The sequence below is a fragment of the Platichthys flesus genome, chromosome 11 (assembly GCF_949316205.1).
Source record: "Platichthys flesus chromosome 11, fPlaFle2.1, whole genome shotgun sequence".
Lineage (NCBI taxonomy): Eukaryota > Metazoa > Chordata > Actinopteri > Pleuronectiformes > Pleuronectidae > Platichthys > Platichthys flesus.
In genome coordinates this window covers 21,696,732-21,714,250 of record NC_084955.1, presented here as the reverse complement: position 1 = coordinate 21,714,250, position 17,519 = coordinate 21,696,732, and the positions used below count along the sequence as shown (strand labels likewise).

The 17,519-nt window shown below is 43.1% G+C and overlaps 1 protein-coding gene across 3 annotated transcripts; it reads left to right on the top strand.

Annotated features, from left to right (window-relative positions):
• Positions 1 to 896: 896 nt before the first annotated feature.
• Positions 897 to 16,120, top strand: LOC133965598 (upstream stimulatory factor 2). Of its 3 annotated transcripts, none has more exons than XM_062400239.1 (11): positions 897 to 1,402; positions 1,865 to 1,905; positions 2,154 to 2,248; positions 3,357 to 3,476; positions 4,230 to 4,383; positions 7,001 to 7,094; positions 8,958 to 8,996; positions 11,954 to 12,012; positions 12,367 to 12,461; positions 12,974 to 13,102; positions 13,914 to 16,120. In XM_062400239.1, exons 1-11 carry the CDS (start codon positions 1,368 to 1,370, stop codon positions 14,001 to 14,003), a joined length of 951 nt encoding a protein of 316 aa, XP_062256223.1. In that variant the 5' UTR covers positions 897 to 1,367; the 3' UTR covers positions 14,004 to 16,120. The 3 variants fall into 3 exon arrangements, with proteins under 3 accessions (XP_062256223.1, XP_062256224.1, XP_062256222.1); XM_062400238.1 differs by having other exon boundaries at positions 905 to 1,402; positions 2,145 to 2,248; XM_062400240.1 differs by lacking the exon at positions 8,958 to 8,996 and having other exon boundaries at positions 898 to 1,402; positions 2,145 to 2,248.
• The last annotated feature ends 1,399 nt before the right edge of the window (positions 16,121 to 17,519 follow it).

The following is a 17,519-nucleotide window of genomic DNA, read 5'->3' as shown; positions in this document are numbered from 1 at the left end:
GTGCTTACACAATATTCGACCTCTGTTATATTGCTACTGGTGAAAATTGTTTGCTGCAATTATTGATATTGCTTTATTACCCAGTCCTACACAGAGACACAACACAAACTATTGGAAACACACGTAAATCAACAACACAAACCACAACCACAGGATCCGATATGACCACAGTTCCACCACTTCTCAAAAGTGACCATCAAAATCTGACTGTGGCACTTGTTTGGTTTACATAAAAAATGGTAAATGAGTAAATATCATTAACCATCGCAGAGTAGTTCATACTAATAATAGTGCGTGTTAACTTTATTTACATGCAACTTTCAAAACACAGCTACAAGGGGCTTTACAATTGAAAAATAGACAATTGAAAGTAAAGAATAGGAACAAATAAAAATGTGACTAATGAGTACGGAAAAGTATAAAATTGCCTGTATACTGCTTTGTGCTTTGAAATGTTGCCTGGATGAATCAAGTTACTTACTTTTCAAGCCCTAATATTAATAATAATGATAATGATAATAATAACTCAGTTATAACTCGGTTACAAAGTGTTTTAAAGTTGAGAAAAATTGTACAAAAAAAAAAGAACCAAGAAGAATTGCTGCAGTTACAATCAGGTACTAAAGAGATATAACTACTACTACTACTACTACTACTACTAGTAGTAGTTCTACTTCTACTTCTACTACTACTACTACTACTACTACCACTACCACTACTACTACTACTAATAATAATAACAATAATACAAATATTTGCTTTAAAATTATCTTAAACAAAACTAATTGCTGGAAAAAACATTCAGGTAAGAAAAATATACTAATAATAGTACTCATAATAATAACAAATAAATAAGTATTATTTGTTTTAAAAACGTATCTCAAACAAGATAAACAACCAAAACAATAACTGCAAATACCCCATGTAAGAAAAGGACCCTGTTTGCTAGTTTTTACCGAATATTTCTAAAACAAATACCCATCGAATATACACATTGTTTTTGAATTCTCCTTCCTCTGTTTGAAACTCTTCTCCTCCTCCTGTCTCTGCAGCTGCTCACCACCACACACACACACACATGACTTTACCAGGACGTGTGTTTTGTGTTGTTCGTGTTGTTAGTGTTGTGCTCCTGGTTCTGAACAGACAAACAGCTGCTCCCTGAGCCGCAGCTCCCGCAGCTGATCGCAGTCACCTCGCATCGCCCCGCGGCAGCAGCAAGCAGCGGCCTCCATTTTGACTCCGACACCGAGCGATACCTCACGTGTCCTGGGCCGTCTCTCTCACATGACCCGAGTGTTTGTTCCCGTGATCAGCACTTCCATCTCCGTCTGTGACACCGAATAGCACTTTTTACCGTAACCCTGATGGATATGCTCGAACAGAGTCTGGACACCGCAAGGTAACCTACACTCTGGGCTAAGATGGCTAACGCAAGGGTGGCTAGCCGCGACATGCTATTTGGGGAAGAGAGCTAGTTTAGCGGGCGGCGGAGTGCGGGTTCCCGATGTGAAGCGAGCTGCTGTCAAACTGTGAAGACTGTGGAGACCGGTTAGCGAGAGGAGTGGGATTAGCCTGCGAGGTATCGGCTGTAGCGCGGTAAACCTACGTGAAATACACGGTTATAATTAGCTTATAAACAGCGGCACAGCTAAAGTTAGCTTCAGCTAGCCATTAAAGCACATACAACTCTGTGGGTAACCGGAGGACAGGAGCGTTTCTGTGTGTTTTACATCGTTTGTTGCCTGTTTTCAACCGTTTTGTGTTTGTTTAGCTAAGTCAAAGTTGTATGCTCTTTCATGTTTTGTACTTGAGAAGATCAGCCGCTTGATTCGCTCATGCGTGCATTTGTTTTTTTTTGCAGCCAAGACAAGCAGGACGAAGAAGTGGTGCACGTATCTGAAGGTGAGGGTTTACACAGCGAGCTGTCATTGGCAACATCTGGCTCCTGCGACCACATCTGGTCACAGCACATCTGTAAACGGCCCCATTGGGTGGATTAGAGGTTTAATACAGCTTGTGTCTGGGTGATGTTGTTCTTCACAAGGCTCCCATGGCTTATTAGATGTGTCTTTTTATTAGCTTTTCCATCCTTTTCCACTCTCACAACTTGCTTCTCTGTCCCCTTTCTTTTTCCCCTTGAGACGGAACAGGAGACGAGCAGACGGTGACGATAGCCAGTGTTCAGCAGGCTGCAGCATTTGGTGACCACAACATACAATATCAGTTCCGCACGGAGAGCGGGCAGGTGAGTAAACGATGACAGGAGCTTGGGATTGTCAGCTGTCACATGTTTTGGGGGGAGATCCCATCGGTTCGGCCCTTGCAACACAAACAAGCGCGCCCCGGGGTTTACTTCCTGTTTCATGCTGACAGAAAGTGCATGTGCAGAGAGGTAATGAGGAACTTGCAGTGTGTCACGTTAAATATTGATAAGTGGGGATGAAAGTGCAATGTGACAGCGGGAGACGTTATGATTGTCAGTAAACATCACTTTGCGCCGCATGTATGTTTTCATTATTCAGAGTGCTCATTGTGATTTAGGCTGTGCCCCGCTGAGTGTTGTGGTGTAAGTACTCGCAGTGTGAAAAACTGTCTCACGAACAGTGTTTCCTGTTTACGGCTGCATGTTGTCGTGTTGTGGTTTGTTTTTCGCCAAGTGCGTCAACTCCCCTCCCCTTTTTTCCAAAGGGAGTCAGGAGGATGCCGAGTTTTAAATTGCCGGAAGGTATGAATCAGTGCTTTTGCTCATCACATGATTGATTGATGACCTTTTGTCAAAAGTGTCTCCTTTGCTATGTTCACCTATCTGGTCGTAACGGCATCAAAAGGCCAGCGATGGGCAATGGGACCGTGACACGAATGACCACAACTTGGGAAAAGTAATGTGATACTCAAGTTGGCTTATCCTTCTATGGATGATTTGCACTGGAGGGAATTAAGTCAGTGATCCGTGTGGTTCATTTGGCGTGCTAGTCTGAGCGATCATGTGATTCCAGTCCGGTAGAGGATTGGCATGAGGCTGCTGTCACATGTCAGTCAGGAGGAGAGTCACATGATGGATGGAAACAAATACCCATTCTTGGAACAAACAAGCTAATTTTCTCGACTTGTTCAAATTGAATCAGGCACATTCTGATGCACAAGCACAACGTGGGATGGTGAGAGCGATGCACTGCAGAGATTTGGATTATAGACTCAGATACACGGCTGAACTGAAGCTGTAGAAATGATAAACAAATCTACAAGTCAGGTAAGGGGGTTTGGATTGGAGCCTGTTACTTCTGCCATAGGGCTGCGGTTGTTGTTTTTCCCTCTCTGCCTCTCTTTTATTTGTGTCTTGTCCCACACTGCAGGTGACGTATCGAGTTGTTCAGGTGACTGACCAGCACCTCGAGGGTCGAGATGATGGGGGTGGAGCAGTGAGCGTCGTCTCAACAGCTGCCTTCGCTGGGGCTCCTCAGGCTGTTGCTCAGGTAAAGCGGTCTCTCTCTTTTTTATTAATCAAATAGAGCTCGCTGTTTTAAAGAATAACTTCAGTCTTCTTCCACATTTTTAGCAGGGAGGCTTTTGGTATTCCAGTTTTATATTTCCAAGAATCTTCCTGAAAAGACTCATTACATGAACCCCACCAACAAGTTTAGTTTCTGCTGGCACAGTCTGATGTCATTCGTGCCATACAACGCCAATGTTTGCAGACACTACTAAAAATATGTGACCAAGACATTCAGTTTCTTTATTTTGATTAAAGTTGCAATGGACTTTGTTCCTCCGAGCTCGTTAAACTAGCTGAGTGGTGTTATCAGTGAAGCATGTGCCTGCATCTGCCTGAAGCTGAACGACTCAGAGACCTGAGATGCCGTTGCAGAGTTATTTAAAAATAAACTTTAGTGGCAGTAGTTATTGTAAAACGGCCAGAGCCAGATTTAGAACGTGTTTTTAGATTAAAAACATGCATTTGTTTTCAGTGGAAGAACAGAACAAATGTCTTCATTTGAAGCATACTGATGTCTTTACTAACTTTGTTGTTATCTCTGCTAAAAGGATCACTGCCACTTCTTTTTCCCTCCTTTTATCCCAGCTGTCAAACTGCACTGTGTCTTGCTTGGGGGTCTGGGGGGGGATACCGGGATTGAGTCTGACGGAGACTGAGTTGTGCGTTTACCTGCTGCGACGGCTCCATTGCTACTTGTTCAAGCTCTTTTCTGTTTCTCTCTTATCTGTCGCAGGCTGTGATCCAAAACCCTTTCAGTAATGGAGGAAGCCCAGCAGGAGAGGCGGTGGGAGGGGAGACGCGCTTCGCTTACTTCCCCGCGACCGCGGTGAGCGATGGGACTGTGTCTGTGCAGACCGCCGCGGACCCTACACTCACACAGGCAGGGGGTGAGTCGCTTCTCACACTTAATTTGGGTGGAAGCTTGCAGTAGTGCTGCTGCAGGGATAATTTAGCCGTTATTTTAAGTGACAAACTGAGCATCAGCCCTTTTTTTCTGCTGCTGTAATTGAACCATGTTCCCCACAGTTCTGGCTGATGGGGAAAGAAACTAAGGCCGTGCTAAACATTTAATACGATGTTGCTCTTTTTCCTGAATACTTATTTGTCCCCCAAACCGTGCACCATTCACTTTTAATTACAGATATTAAGATCTTGCTTGTTCAGATTAAACTTTTTTTTATAATTAAAGACTTTTCCTATTTTTAGCAGATTCCTTGCTCAGGAATATGTCACATTTTTAAATAATGCTCTCTGTGTCAGTTTTTTAAATAGCACCAGTCATATATCATCTGAAATTAGGTTAGTTACACTTATCATATTAAGGGTTTCTTTCATGTCACATGTCACACACTCCTCTGCGCTTCCTCTTTTCTGCCAATGTTGTCTTCTTGCTGCTCTAACTGTTGGATTTTATGCTGGTGATCCAGAGGAGATCGGTCTGGGTTCGGTTGAGCTGGAGAACAAAGCTCTGAGGTTCTGTTGTACACAGCCAGCATCTGCTTGTTCTGTATTATTCGGTAACATCTCGATCTAGTGGACGGCTGCAGTTGAAATGGTGGATTGTTAGTGGTGTCTGGTGGATTTAGAGGAGGTGGACACTGCAGGCCTCTCCCTCTCCAGATTGCAGGAGGTATAGTGTTGTGCCTGGTGTGGGGTTAGGAATGTAACTTGTAATTCTTCACCCATTGTTTCTGCTTTTTATCTCCCTGTGAGGTGTGAGGTATGAAAAGGTATGAATGTGAGATCCAACAAGGAAACAGTGAGTGTGTGTATGATACACAGCTTAGAGCAGAGATGGTCCCAAAATACAATATTTTTCTTTTACACAAAAGTCCCTCACATATCAGCACACAGCTCTATAGCATGTCATAAATTAAAGCACAGACACTTCCTGTTAGCTATGAAGCTCACATTTGCTTTTCATATATTTTAGCAACATGAACCATGCTTCGTCTTTTCAAGCGAAGAAAACAGTTAAGTCGTACTCAAAAGACACAGTCACGAGTTATTCAAGATCATTGTTTCTCTCCAAATCATCAGGGTTTTTTATTAGTTAAAATCCCCCTTAAGCAAGTTAAATTTTCCATGGATTTCTTCCCTAATCGATTACTTAACGTCTTGTTAGGCTAACACACTGATCCACACACCCTGTCTCCCTCGCAGAGCACTGCGTGTCCTCTAGAATCACATGACACACCCACAGAAGTCTGACACCCTTGGGGCCGTATCAATTGACTCACCTCTGTCAGAACTTGTACGATAGACTCTAGGTACAGCAGCAGGAAGCCGCTGTTACCTGCTGGGTTTGGGTTCCTTCAAATGACACCAGATGACAGCAGAGGTGTTGAGACATTTTGATGTCGGAGGTAACAAGCTTGACGTGTGTTGTTGCGTCTTAAAACATCGAGATGTGGAAAAGTGCTCGGCCCCACACGCTGGACTGATCTATCTGATTCCACTGGTGAAATGCAGTTGTTTTTCTTCTGGGTGTTGCGAGCGGCTGCCTGGTCACGCCACAGAGGCAGGATGAAGGCTGAGGTTACTTTGCTGTGGGTCACTGTTAAAGCCAGGTTCTTGCAGGGGGAAGTGGGCTGCTGTATCTCTCTCTCACCTCTCTGAGCCTCGGGCAGTTTAAGCAGGCATGACTTACAGCACCGGCTGAGGAGTGCGCTGCAGGGCGGAGGTGGAGAGTGCTTTGCAAGCTGACGTCTCCTGTGAGGTGAGGGATTGTGAAGGGTAGCACAGTGGGCTCAGTCCATGAAACACACTCTGGCAGGACTGGACCCTGGATGGGGGAATAGTTTGACCTTCGGATTTTGCAGCAATAAGGAGGAGAAAAGGGAGAAAATCCAAAATAAGTTATGACTTAAACAAGAGACTGTTTGATCTGAGAATGTAATGTAATTTTTGTAATTACATTTTCTCCAAGATCCTGTAATGATATCTTTTGATCAGATTTGTATTATTACTAATAGATTCAATTTTTATTTCTGATTCTTTCTTTGAAGAAAACTCTGAGAAAGTACAAAAAAAAAGTCATTTTATTTGACAGAGAAGGTCTTGGAACTTTTCTTTTTTAAGCAGATTTATTCCGTCTATAAATTAGCAGTAAATTGTGTTGCTGTGTTTTTTTCTTCGTCTAGCCAGGTCAGGTTGGCCATCTGGTGTTAGTGTCCTGGTGTTTTTGTCTTACAGGCGTCGCAGCAGCACTGAAACAGACGCTGTCTGCACCCCTGAGTGTGGAGTATGTGCATTTCTATCTCAGTCAAATTTTGTTAGGTTTGGTTTTGGAGTCCTGACTTTTATTCCGTCTAAGTGTTCATTGTGGAGAGAAATTGTGTATGCCCATGTGGATTTTGCTTTCTTTTTCTTTTCAGTCTTCTTTACAGTAAATACACTCTTGTTTGATATTGTATTGAGGCAACAAGACCCAGTCTTTCCTGCCAGGTTGCGCCTCTGCCTCTATCCCCGTCGCTAACCTAATGACTCCTGTGCTTTCCACAGCCACAGGTCAGTTCTACGTGATGATGACCCCACCTGATGCCATTCAGGCAGGAGTGCAACGAAACATTGCCCCACGCACACAGTCCTTCCCTGCGTAAGTATCAACTCTTCAAGGCTTTAAGCATTTATTGCAGCAATAGTCCACGTTTGAGTTTGATAGGGTGGCTTCATTTCAGTTCAAGAAACTCCACTCTACACAACATTTAAACAAACATCACCAGATATTGAGTAAACAAAGCTCGTAAAAATTCACATGAACCTAAATGCTCAGGCAGGAGGAGGCTGGAGAAGTAGAATTTCTGGGATATGCGTTAGGTTTGCAATTTCTAGCAGTGGTGTATACACCATAAAGTTCTTCTTTGGTTTCAGTAGAAAGGTTTTGTGTGGACCTGCGAACAGAGAATATCTTCCAGGTCTTTCCATCCTACAATTCGGCTAAATGTAAGCAACACAAGTGCTACTGCAGTTGTTGTTCTTTTACTCCAGACTGTTTCTCCCCAGGGAGTCTTCCTCATCCTTCCTGAGTTCACCGTGAAGGTTGATCTTTATTTTTTTCATACCATCCTTTATCAAGAGTTCATTTTAGCACACCACGACTGGCCTGTTTTCTCCCTCTACTCCAAAACCCTTGTCTGCTGTTTCATGCCGAAACTCACTACATGGATCATTATAATCAGGCGTCAGAAAGGAATCCATCTCACACTCTCTCCGACTGTTAGCCACACGCTGGTGATTGCTGTTATTAAGATAATCAGCAGGCTCACCTGAGCAAAGACAAACTGTGTTGTCATTTTAATTGCGTGATACCAGGCTGGCCGGATACTTCTTCGGATAATGACGGTTTAATTTGTTTTCAGCTTGCAGGTTTGTACTGAAAACACACACGGATCATACGGCTAAAGGATTCGTGTTTCTTGTACCTCCTTTACACCAAAATGAATAGTTATACGTGGGTTTTTATAACAAGACCAACCCCGCTAAAACAGGGAGCCCTTGACTCCTTTCCCATTGCCAGTAGTGGAGTTTGCCTTTCTCTCTTTTCCGCAGTGACAACTGAGGCACTCTCTCACCTCCCTGCCTTGCCAAATTAGCGCGTATACCCAGGTGTCATGTTTCTATCAGAGCCTGTGCGAATTTAAAAACCTCTGTCTATTTCAGAGTCATTTTACAGTGAATGCCCAATGAATCTTTCCTATTGCGGACAAAAGCAAGATGTCTGTGGGTGTAAAAGGGGCTTTAAATAGCGTGTAACTGTGTTTTTCTCATGTAAAAGCCAAAGCGTAGCTGCTAACTCGTTTGGTCACTCAAAAAGAGCACATGAGTTATTGTCAAATTGAGTTAGCAAGGAGCGAAGTGACTATTTATCCGCTTTCTACCAGGCTTATTCTTCAGCTTTAACTTGTGATTCTGTAGAGAGCATATAACCTTTCTTTTACCTTTTCACTGTGGCCATTAGTTAAAGAAAAACACATGTGGGAATCCCTCCAGCCTACAAACACTCCCTGGCTTTCACTTATTGTTTGTCAGCTCAGTGTACAATACATGGTTTGACAACAAGGATTTTCTCTGCTCCTGTGCTCATGTGATTTTTACGAACTTTAGATTTCTCAAAGATTTAAGCTGCTTTGTTGTGGGCAGAGTTATGGGGAGTTCTTGCCTTGAAATTGGCAGCAGCACTTTAGTTTTTTTGATGTTCACATTGTACAACAAAAATACTTTCCAGTCAAGCTTAAAGAGCAAGCTTCATTGTATACCTGAGCTACTGTGTTGAAATGTTCCCTGAATTGTTTTTTTTCTTATCCCTCACAATGCAATAAGTTTATTTCTGTTTATTTTCTCTTTCATGAATAGTTGATGATTAACACACATTGCTCTTGAGTTAACAAATGTGTAAACTAATGAACAGTGACATTATCTTTGAAATGTGAGTGAAATGAATGAAAACTTCCATCCGCAGAGGTGAAAACGAGCTGCTGCAACATGAAGGTTTAGACTGGTGAGGACAGATTCAACATTTCTCCCGCACTCCTTTACAGTAAATGAACAAATCAAATTAGATCACAAGAAGAGAGAAGACACACACACATACACACATACACACACACACACACACACACACACAGACACACACACAGACACACACACAAACCTCTGCTCTCCACCCCCCTTTCCACAAGTCCCTGGTGATTCTCCCTCTACTCTTGATGTGTGAGACACAGATGTATCGTTTCTTCAGTGCTGACCCCAATCCATTGTTGTTAGTCGTGCTCGTGGCAAACATCCTTTTCCATTAGGACTTGGAAAATTAGGTCATTGTTCTCCATCTGGAAACAAATGGCTCGCTAGACACTTTTATTTTAGTTTAATTGTCAAAGTGTCCTCTGTTGTACTTTTCTGAGTTTTGTTCTCATTTAGCCCAGTTTGGAACGAGTTAGTATTTGAGGTTTGAGAGGACAGGAATTTTTGGACCAATGAATTTAGGCTGTATGTCAAGATGGACGATGCAGCTCCACTGTCTTCAACTCTCCGGGAAACGAAGCTCATATATCCTGGATCCAAACGCTGCAATCTTGGCATACGTGGCCAGGGTCACGGAGCCGCGGCATCGAGGTCCCGCTCATAGAAGCACTCGGCCGATTGCGAATCAGTCTCAGCTGTCAACCATGATGCTTCACCATGTTTTTATAGCATTGAATACATTAAAACCAGATTTACTGTAAAAAAACAACAACTCTTGAACATACATCAGTGTGATAAGCACTAACAAAATGACAGGAACAATCTTTTTCTTTTAGTTTGGCCATGTCCCATCCACTAACATGGAGGATGTGGAGTGAATGACCTACACTGCAGCCAGCCAGCCAGCAGGCTTCGTTTGAGGTGCTTTGGCTTCACTTCTGTTAGCAGTCACGTCGTCCATCTTTGGATGAAGTCCATGATTTCAACCAAAATTGGTTAATATGATCCACTGAGAGAATTACAAGCCCAATCTGCGGTCCCTTGTATCTCGATATACACTTCACTGCTTCATTGTTCAGGCCCTGGCTTGGTGTAATACTGAAGTATAATAACGGGTGGGGGCGGCAGTGATAGTGAAATTGCATTTCTCTTTTCAAAGATCAATTTAAGACGGTACAAACTTAGTCCTCTAATATATCCACTTTTTAAATTGTATGGATAAAGTGCTTCGGCAGTGGGAATTGTGTTCTGACCATTTTCTGGATTTCTTTGGTTAAAGCGCTCAGGAGCACTTATTTAAAGTCTGTCTCTATAAGTTGTTAAAGTAGGAAGGAAAATCTCTGGGCCTGCACATTTAGTTATTCAATCACATTTTATTAATGTTATGCAGAAGAGTACTGCTGGGCTGAATCCATTATACAGCTGAAATCCCATTAAGATGTCTTGAGATACAGGAGAGACTGCGGTTTGGCTTGAGTAAATGTCTGAAACGGAGATATCAAGCGGCGGAGTTGTGTTGATGCCTCACAAATTCTGCCGCTGTAGAGTAAAGATTTGTCGTGCAGGGACAGACGAGGACAGAGGATGACCTCACCAGGTGTTTATCAGCTTCATACATCAAGGACCCCGTTCCGACCCGGTGTTTATATCCCATCCCAAGTGGAACTGTTAGTTGCAGGTCCGAACAACAGTGTGTGTGTACCCGACCCTTTCACCTTAGACAATGTTCAGACACATTTTTTGAAATGATATTTAAGCTTGGGTTTGATCATGCTACCAACTTTGCCAGTCTGGTTTGTGTTTGGTCAGTTTTCTCTCAGTATCGAACGGTTTAAGGTATAGAACTTAGGCCAGAACGCACCAAAATGCATCCTCTATGCGTCTCGAAATCCCATCTCCCAGACCACATTAGGAAGTGGTCGTGGACTCATGTGGCAATGATCATGTGTTAATTTGTATTTGCCCTCCACCAAAAAATCAACAGAGACAACCACATAATGGTTCCTGGGCACAGACACAAACACATTGACAACAGACACATCTCTATTCTCAGGATAGATAAAAAACATTATTTGTTCTTTCTCAAACACACGTGATTCAGTGTTTATTTGAATATAGATCTGAGAACGGAGATTTTGATCACAAGTGGTCACAGGAGACACATTCAGGATGCATTTTTAAATACAGGTGTGAGCTGACCTGTCCACTTGGGATCGGATGTTAATCCCACGTGGGGAACAGGGTCCAGTTACCAGAAGTAGCTCCAAAAAACAATGGTTGGATTCATTTCCTTTGCCATATATATATCAAGACAAGGCAAAGGCATTTCTTTTGTGTGTCTGTTCTTTTGCATGACTGGTGAGTGTCTGTTTCATTAGAGGGACAGAAGAACCAGTGAAATACAGATAAATCCTTTTATGCGAGTGTGTTACTGGTCTGCTTGTGCCGAGTTGGGTTGTTAGATTAAAGTCCCTGTCACTACTCAGGAACTTAATTAACAGAATACCTCAGGGAAGACACAGAGACAAGAGACAGTTGTGTCATTAGCCGAGCGCCCACACTCCAATGGACAGCAGCTGGTTTTTTCCAGTGTCGTAATTTTACAGCATAATAAAGCAACGTCCTCCCTCTGGGCCACACCTGGGAAATGGACAGCCAACAAGAATAAGGAGGTCGGATGGGTCTCAGTATTCCTGTCAAAGAAGCCCGGCTTCAGGCCCTCAGGCGTGTCAGGACTGAATATGCAGCCTCATATAGCTGTGTGACTTTACAGTAATTGCACCAAAGGCACTACACAGCGGCCGAGGCTCCGTTTTAAATCTCACTTCGACACTGACGAGAGAATACAGAGATAGCACTGAAAAACATCTTCTAATAAGCACTAGTTTAGGCAAAATTGCTGGATTTGATTGTATTGGTGCCTGATTGTATGCCAGGCACAGGGAGGAGATCCTGTAGTGCATGAAAAGTGTTTTATTTTCCGTCTGACTGCAGGAAAATGGATGGACCGCGAACACCGAGAGACGAAAGAAGGAGAGCGCAACATAATGAAGGTGGGTAATTAGATGTGATTGTGGCTTTTGACTCAGTCAGACAGTGCGACACAATGCGGTGCAGCGTCTAAGTGGAGCTCGCCCAAGCCCTGTCAAAATATTCTAATAGGAACAGATAACAACGTGTTGCTTTCAGTCTGGCCACTAGAGGCTACTGTGCAGCTGTCAAGCTCCTGCAGTACCTCCAGTCTGTGAAATGACAACATCCTGGAGATGAAAACGTGGCTCTTCTTCTTCTTTTTTTTTTTAAATGACCTCTAATATCTGAAAATGTAATTTAATCTAGAAATGTGGCTTGCACTTATCCTTTTCTTTTCAATGTTTGCTGATCTGTGGCTTTTTCATTCCCCTCAGTTGAGAGGCGGCGAAGAGACAAGATCAACAACTGGATTGTCACCCTCTCCAAGATCATCCCAGACTGCAATATCGACAGCACCAAGACCGGAGCAGTAAGGAGCTTTTTATTTGACTCCTAACGGCTGCTAAGGTTTACCTGAGTTGGTGCAGTGCTCTTTCTAAACTTGCCTTGTTTGGAATTAAACTGTTTTCGTGGCCTGTGGTGATGCTCGTTGCACATTTCTTTTAAGAAACTGTAAAATTGACGTGTAGTAATTGAGCCGCGGTGCGTTCAGACCTGCTGCGGGACTCAGTCTGCAGAACCCTGAAGCTGCACCACAAAGTTGTGTTCACCTGTCTATTCAAAGTGCGATGGAGCTTGACTCAGGAACCAGAACCGGAGAATCAGCCGTAGTTGCCATTGTTCTGAACACGCTGTCACGTTACTTACATAGATGAGTCCCAGCCACCACTGCTACAGCTGGTCCCCTGTTTATTCAAAGTCCAAATCGCATCGGAACATGTAACGGTGTACAGATAAGGATTTCTGGATTTACTAGATACGTGATTCTGTTTTTAAATTCTTAACGTTTCATGTGTGTGACAACATCTCTGTTCCCTCCAGAGCAAAGGAGGCATCCTGTCCAAAGCCTGCGACTACATCCGTGAGCTGAGGCAAAGCAACGTGCGGTTTCAGGAGAGTCTGAAGGAAGTGGAGAGGATACAAGTGGACAATGAGTTGTGCAGGCAGCAGGTATGAATATCAGCCTTTGCTCTGGCTCGCAAATGTGGCAAGTGACTATTCTATGACTTCAGAGTTGGGCAAAGAAGAATCGTTCCTTTTAGGTGTTTGTGAGGAGATAAATACATTTGCACATAATAAGGCAGCCGTGGTGGTCTGCATATGTGGCTGTGAAGATTGTCACTGCACTGAATCGATTAGGCTGCTCTGGCGTGCATTGCCAGATCTCTCCACTCAAATCTCAGAGGCTTGAAATCCCCCTCGCCCCATATGCATCTTGATTTCTCCTCAACAAACCCCGGAGGCTTCAGCCGAAGCCGCTGATCATCACAGCCTGACAGAGAGGTTCAAGGAGTTGGCTCTCATACAATGAGAAGTGTTACCTGAAATCGGTGCTATGAGAGACTGTGGGAATAATATACACTGGGGTTTGTGTGAGAACTGACGGCATGCTAATGCACTCAAAAGTATTGTGAGATCTTGCAGCTCTGAAGCGAGCGCGTCTCCCTATTGAATCCCAGGCCTGCAAGGCACTCGGCAATATATCCTTACTCTGATGCTCAAAGCTCAGGATCCGTCTCCCAGTCCCCTGGTTGGGAGGCGGTGGAGTCGGGATCCACCCGAGGGGAACGTGGAGGAGATGACAGACCTCATCAAGATGTGATTATCCGCTTGATTGTGGACAGGTGTGTCTTTGAACAAGGCTTCATACGCTCGTCTTTAATCCCCAAGCAGATTGGTTTGTTAACTCGGAGCCTATATTTAGCCGTCACCGGAATGTAAATGTTGATTTTTTTTATTTTCTGCTTCTTTTCTTCTTAAGATTGAAGAGCTGAAGAACGAGAACGCTTTACTCCGAGCACAACTCCAGCAGCACGGCATCGAGATGGTTGGAGAGACGCCGCCGCAGTGAAGGAGGGAGACCAAAAGAGCAGGCGGTGGGGGGGGAGACAAGCACCGCCACTCAGACACGCAACCAACGCGATGGAGGCGGCGGCAGCGACATCACGAGGAAAACAAGGACTTTGTGAAGAATCACTTTCTTTTCAGTGGAGGCGTCCTTCCCTGGGCTCCCAGATTGCGAACCCTTCACCGGCCGTTTGGCTGTACTTGACTGTTCCAATCATATTGAGATAACAACCCGTTACAGCTCAGTAGAAATGTGCTCAGCGCGAAGATTCCCTCTCACCACCATCAGAGAGCTTCACTAGCTACCACTAAAGAGAACCTCTGCTGAACTCCTCCCCTGTTTTGTATTTATGTAGCCTCACTCATGGACTATGATTTTTGTCATATAATTTGGCTCCATGTCAGTGTGTATTACCCCCCCCCCACCACACCCTTAATTATTAATTTTACTTAGTTCATGCTTTTTTTTTTTCTTTCCGTTTGTGTTTTTGAGTTGTGTATTAATATGTTGTTTTTAGCTGCTTTAATTTATTAGTCCGCATGCTGACAGAAGCCTTGATGGAGACCAGTTACACTGAAGCTCGTGCACCCCCGGGGACGCAGATTGAATTTCAAGTGAAAAACATCAAACGTCTGAGACACATTATGATTCTGCAGAGTGAAAATAATGTGACACACACACACATAGCTCACCTAGACCCAAAGACAAACAAGGAGCTGTGCCGGCCTTTGCTTCCGGGCTGAATTATGTAAATAGGACTTCTCGTGTTTTAATACAGATGTTACAGAATGTTAGGGCAGATTTTTTATCTCCGGGAGTAAACAATCAATAACTCATTAACTTCACACTGGCCCCCGTTTGTCAGTCTTATCACCATGAAGTGCGTGTGTGTGTGTGTGTGTGCATGCTTCCAGCTTGATTTGAGAGAAAGGAAAAAGAAAAAGTGTCATATTTGAATTCTTGGGCATTTGCTTAACCCAGAAAAAAATTAACTCAAAAAAAATTCAAAAATGACTTGAGAAGTTCCAACTGTTAAAATGCTCCTCAGTTACAAATGGAACACGCCCGGCGCTCTGGAACCGTGGACCCGGAGAGGAATGCAGTGCAAATTCCAACTTTTTGCTAACCCATATACACATGTAGGCACCGTGGTTTTCATTCTCATCTTTTGTTCATGTGACTTACTGGTGTCTCAGTACCTATAAAAAAAATAATCCCCCTCGCTTCATTTCAAGCTGTTTGCTCTATTTTGGTATTGCAACACTTCAAATGCTCAACGCACAAGGGGAGCGAGGCACCCTGGAGAGCCGCTCTCAAAGACTGTCTGCTCACAACGGAGCAGGAGAGATTCTGCTGCTGCACTTGTTAAGTTGAGCACGACTCGTTCTCCATGAAAAGGCGGAGTGGTGGTTAGAAAGTGTGGGGGGGGGGGACTTGGAAGCGATCGCTGCTCTGCTTCCACTCAGGCAAAACAATTAGTAAAACTGTAAACGGCTGCACAAACAACAGAAGCCAATATTAACATTGTTGATGTATTTTTTTTTTTTGTGAATGAATCTACATGATTTGTTGCTCTGCTCTGGGCGATGTGAGTGGAAGTGGAAGAAGGATTTTGAGTTTCAGAACCACTTATTAGAGCACAACCGCTTCTACAACAGCTTAGGATGCAGCGTAACAAAAAAAAGCAACAATCAGGCATCACATCTTCAAACCGTTTCTGCTTCTGCCGCTAGATTTAAACCCTGACGTAGCTAGTGCAAGTGTCTGATCTATCCAATGTGGCTCCTGTGGCCCAGGTTGACTGATGGGAAACTTTGCAGTAGATTTACTTCTTTTTCTTTGTTTGTTTTTTTGTTTTTTACACCTCAGTGAGAGGGGGAGCAGGGAATGTGAAGACATCAATAATACTTTTGGAAAGAAAACATGTTCACAAAATGAAAAGGTCATTCATGGCTAATTCTTTTTTCTTCTTCCTCTTGTTTTCTCTTTTGAAATGGCAAAAGAGCGAGGAAGGATAACAACAACCCCTCTGTCTGTAGCAGCCTCACTGTTCTCAGGTTAGATAGGAAGACGTCTTTTACAGTAAAATGGAAAATAAACTTTCACTAGCTAATAACCTTGATGGACTCTGCTTGTGACTCTGTCCTTTTTCCCGGATGTAGAAAAGAAAATCAATTCACCTGTGAGCGGGAAATCTAAAAAACATGTGATTCACTAAAAGTTTTGTCTGGTGACTTCTGAAACTTTCATATTTGAGTGAATCTCTTGGTTCTACATCATTTTCTCACTCTGTCCCAACTTGAACTTATTGTCGTCTGTTTTTCAACTTAAGCTCTGTCAGATTTAATTCATTCTTTACTTAATTTGGTGATAAAATATGATAACACCATAAGAAATCGGTTCAAAATTATTTGTATTCATTAGAAGTTTGAATATTCAATATTTGACTATTTAAAGATCAAAAATAAAGTTCTGGGAAAAAACCCTACTACTACTTATAATAACAATGATACCATAAGACCTTTAATTAAAATCCTTAGTATAAATATGTTTGAATATCTGATCATTTGCAAAGATCAAAATTAAAGTTTGGGAAAATAAAAATAATAATGCCATGAGAACTTTGTTAAAATCCCGGGCCTATCTTCAAATTTTTAAATATCGGACGATTAAGAAAGATAAATAATAACAAAAAAACTCAGCTAGCTGTGAAGTCAACAACAGCAAACAAACCCCCAGTTGTAATGTAAGTTTTGGAGATACGCTGAATCCTGATTGGTGCTCAGGCATGTTTCATTATCAGTGAGAAGAACTGAAGGAAAAACAAAAACAAACTAAGCATGTAAAATAAGCTTAACTTGTAAGTTTTGAATATTTCAGTTTGTGTGTGTAAGCCTGGATCACACACAGAACGAGATCCTGAGAAAACAGGTTTTTGTGCATTTGAGATGAATTTAGAAAAGGCTTATGAAGCTTCTATTTATTACAGGTATTATTTGCCTAAGATTGGAGGTGAACACATCTGCTCTGAAAGATAAATTCTAATGGGATTTCATTTCCGGCTGCATGGCAAACAAATCTCTCTTGAAAACTTGCACCTTTCCCCTTCGTACAAATCTCCTAAAAATCCTGATTCACTGTTTACTTTGCCTCATTTGCACATTCAAATCAAACATTTGGGAGATTTTCTGTCTGAGGAATAACAAACGTGGAGGATTAATTGTCCCTGGAGTAAATACGTGACCTCTGTTTGCTCCTGAGCTCACTTGATCAACTGGCTGGTAAAGAGAGAAGCCGCGGAGCAGTGGGAACACAGTGAGGGCATGTTGGGTGAGAGGGATCAATGGTGGATGAAAAGGCCCATCTGCCGTAAGCTCTCCCTGACACCGCTGATCTGAGGCGTCTAAACATCAAGCCTGCTGCCGAGAGCCGGACTCGATCTGGACGATCTCCTAACCTCGGGCTGATTCGGTACAAAACAGTTAAGACTGAACGACGCCTTGGTTCTCCGGTGTTTGC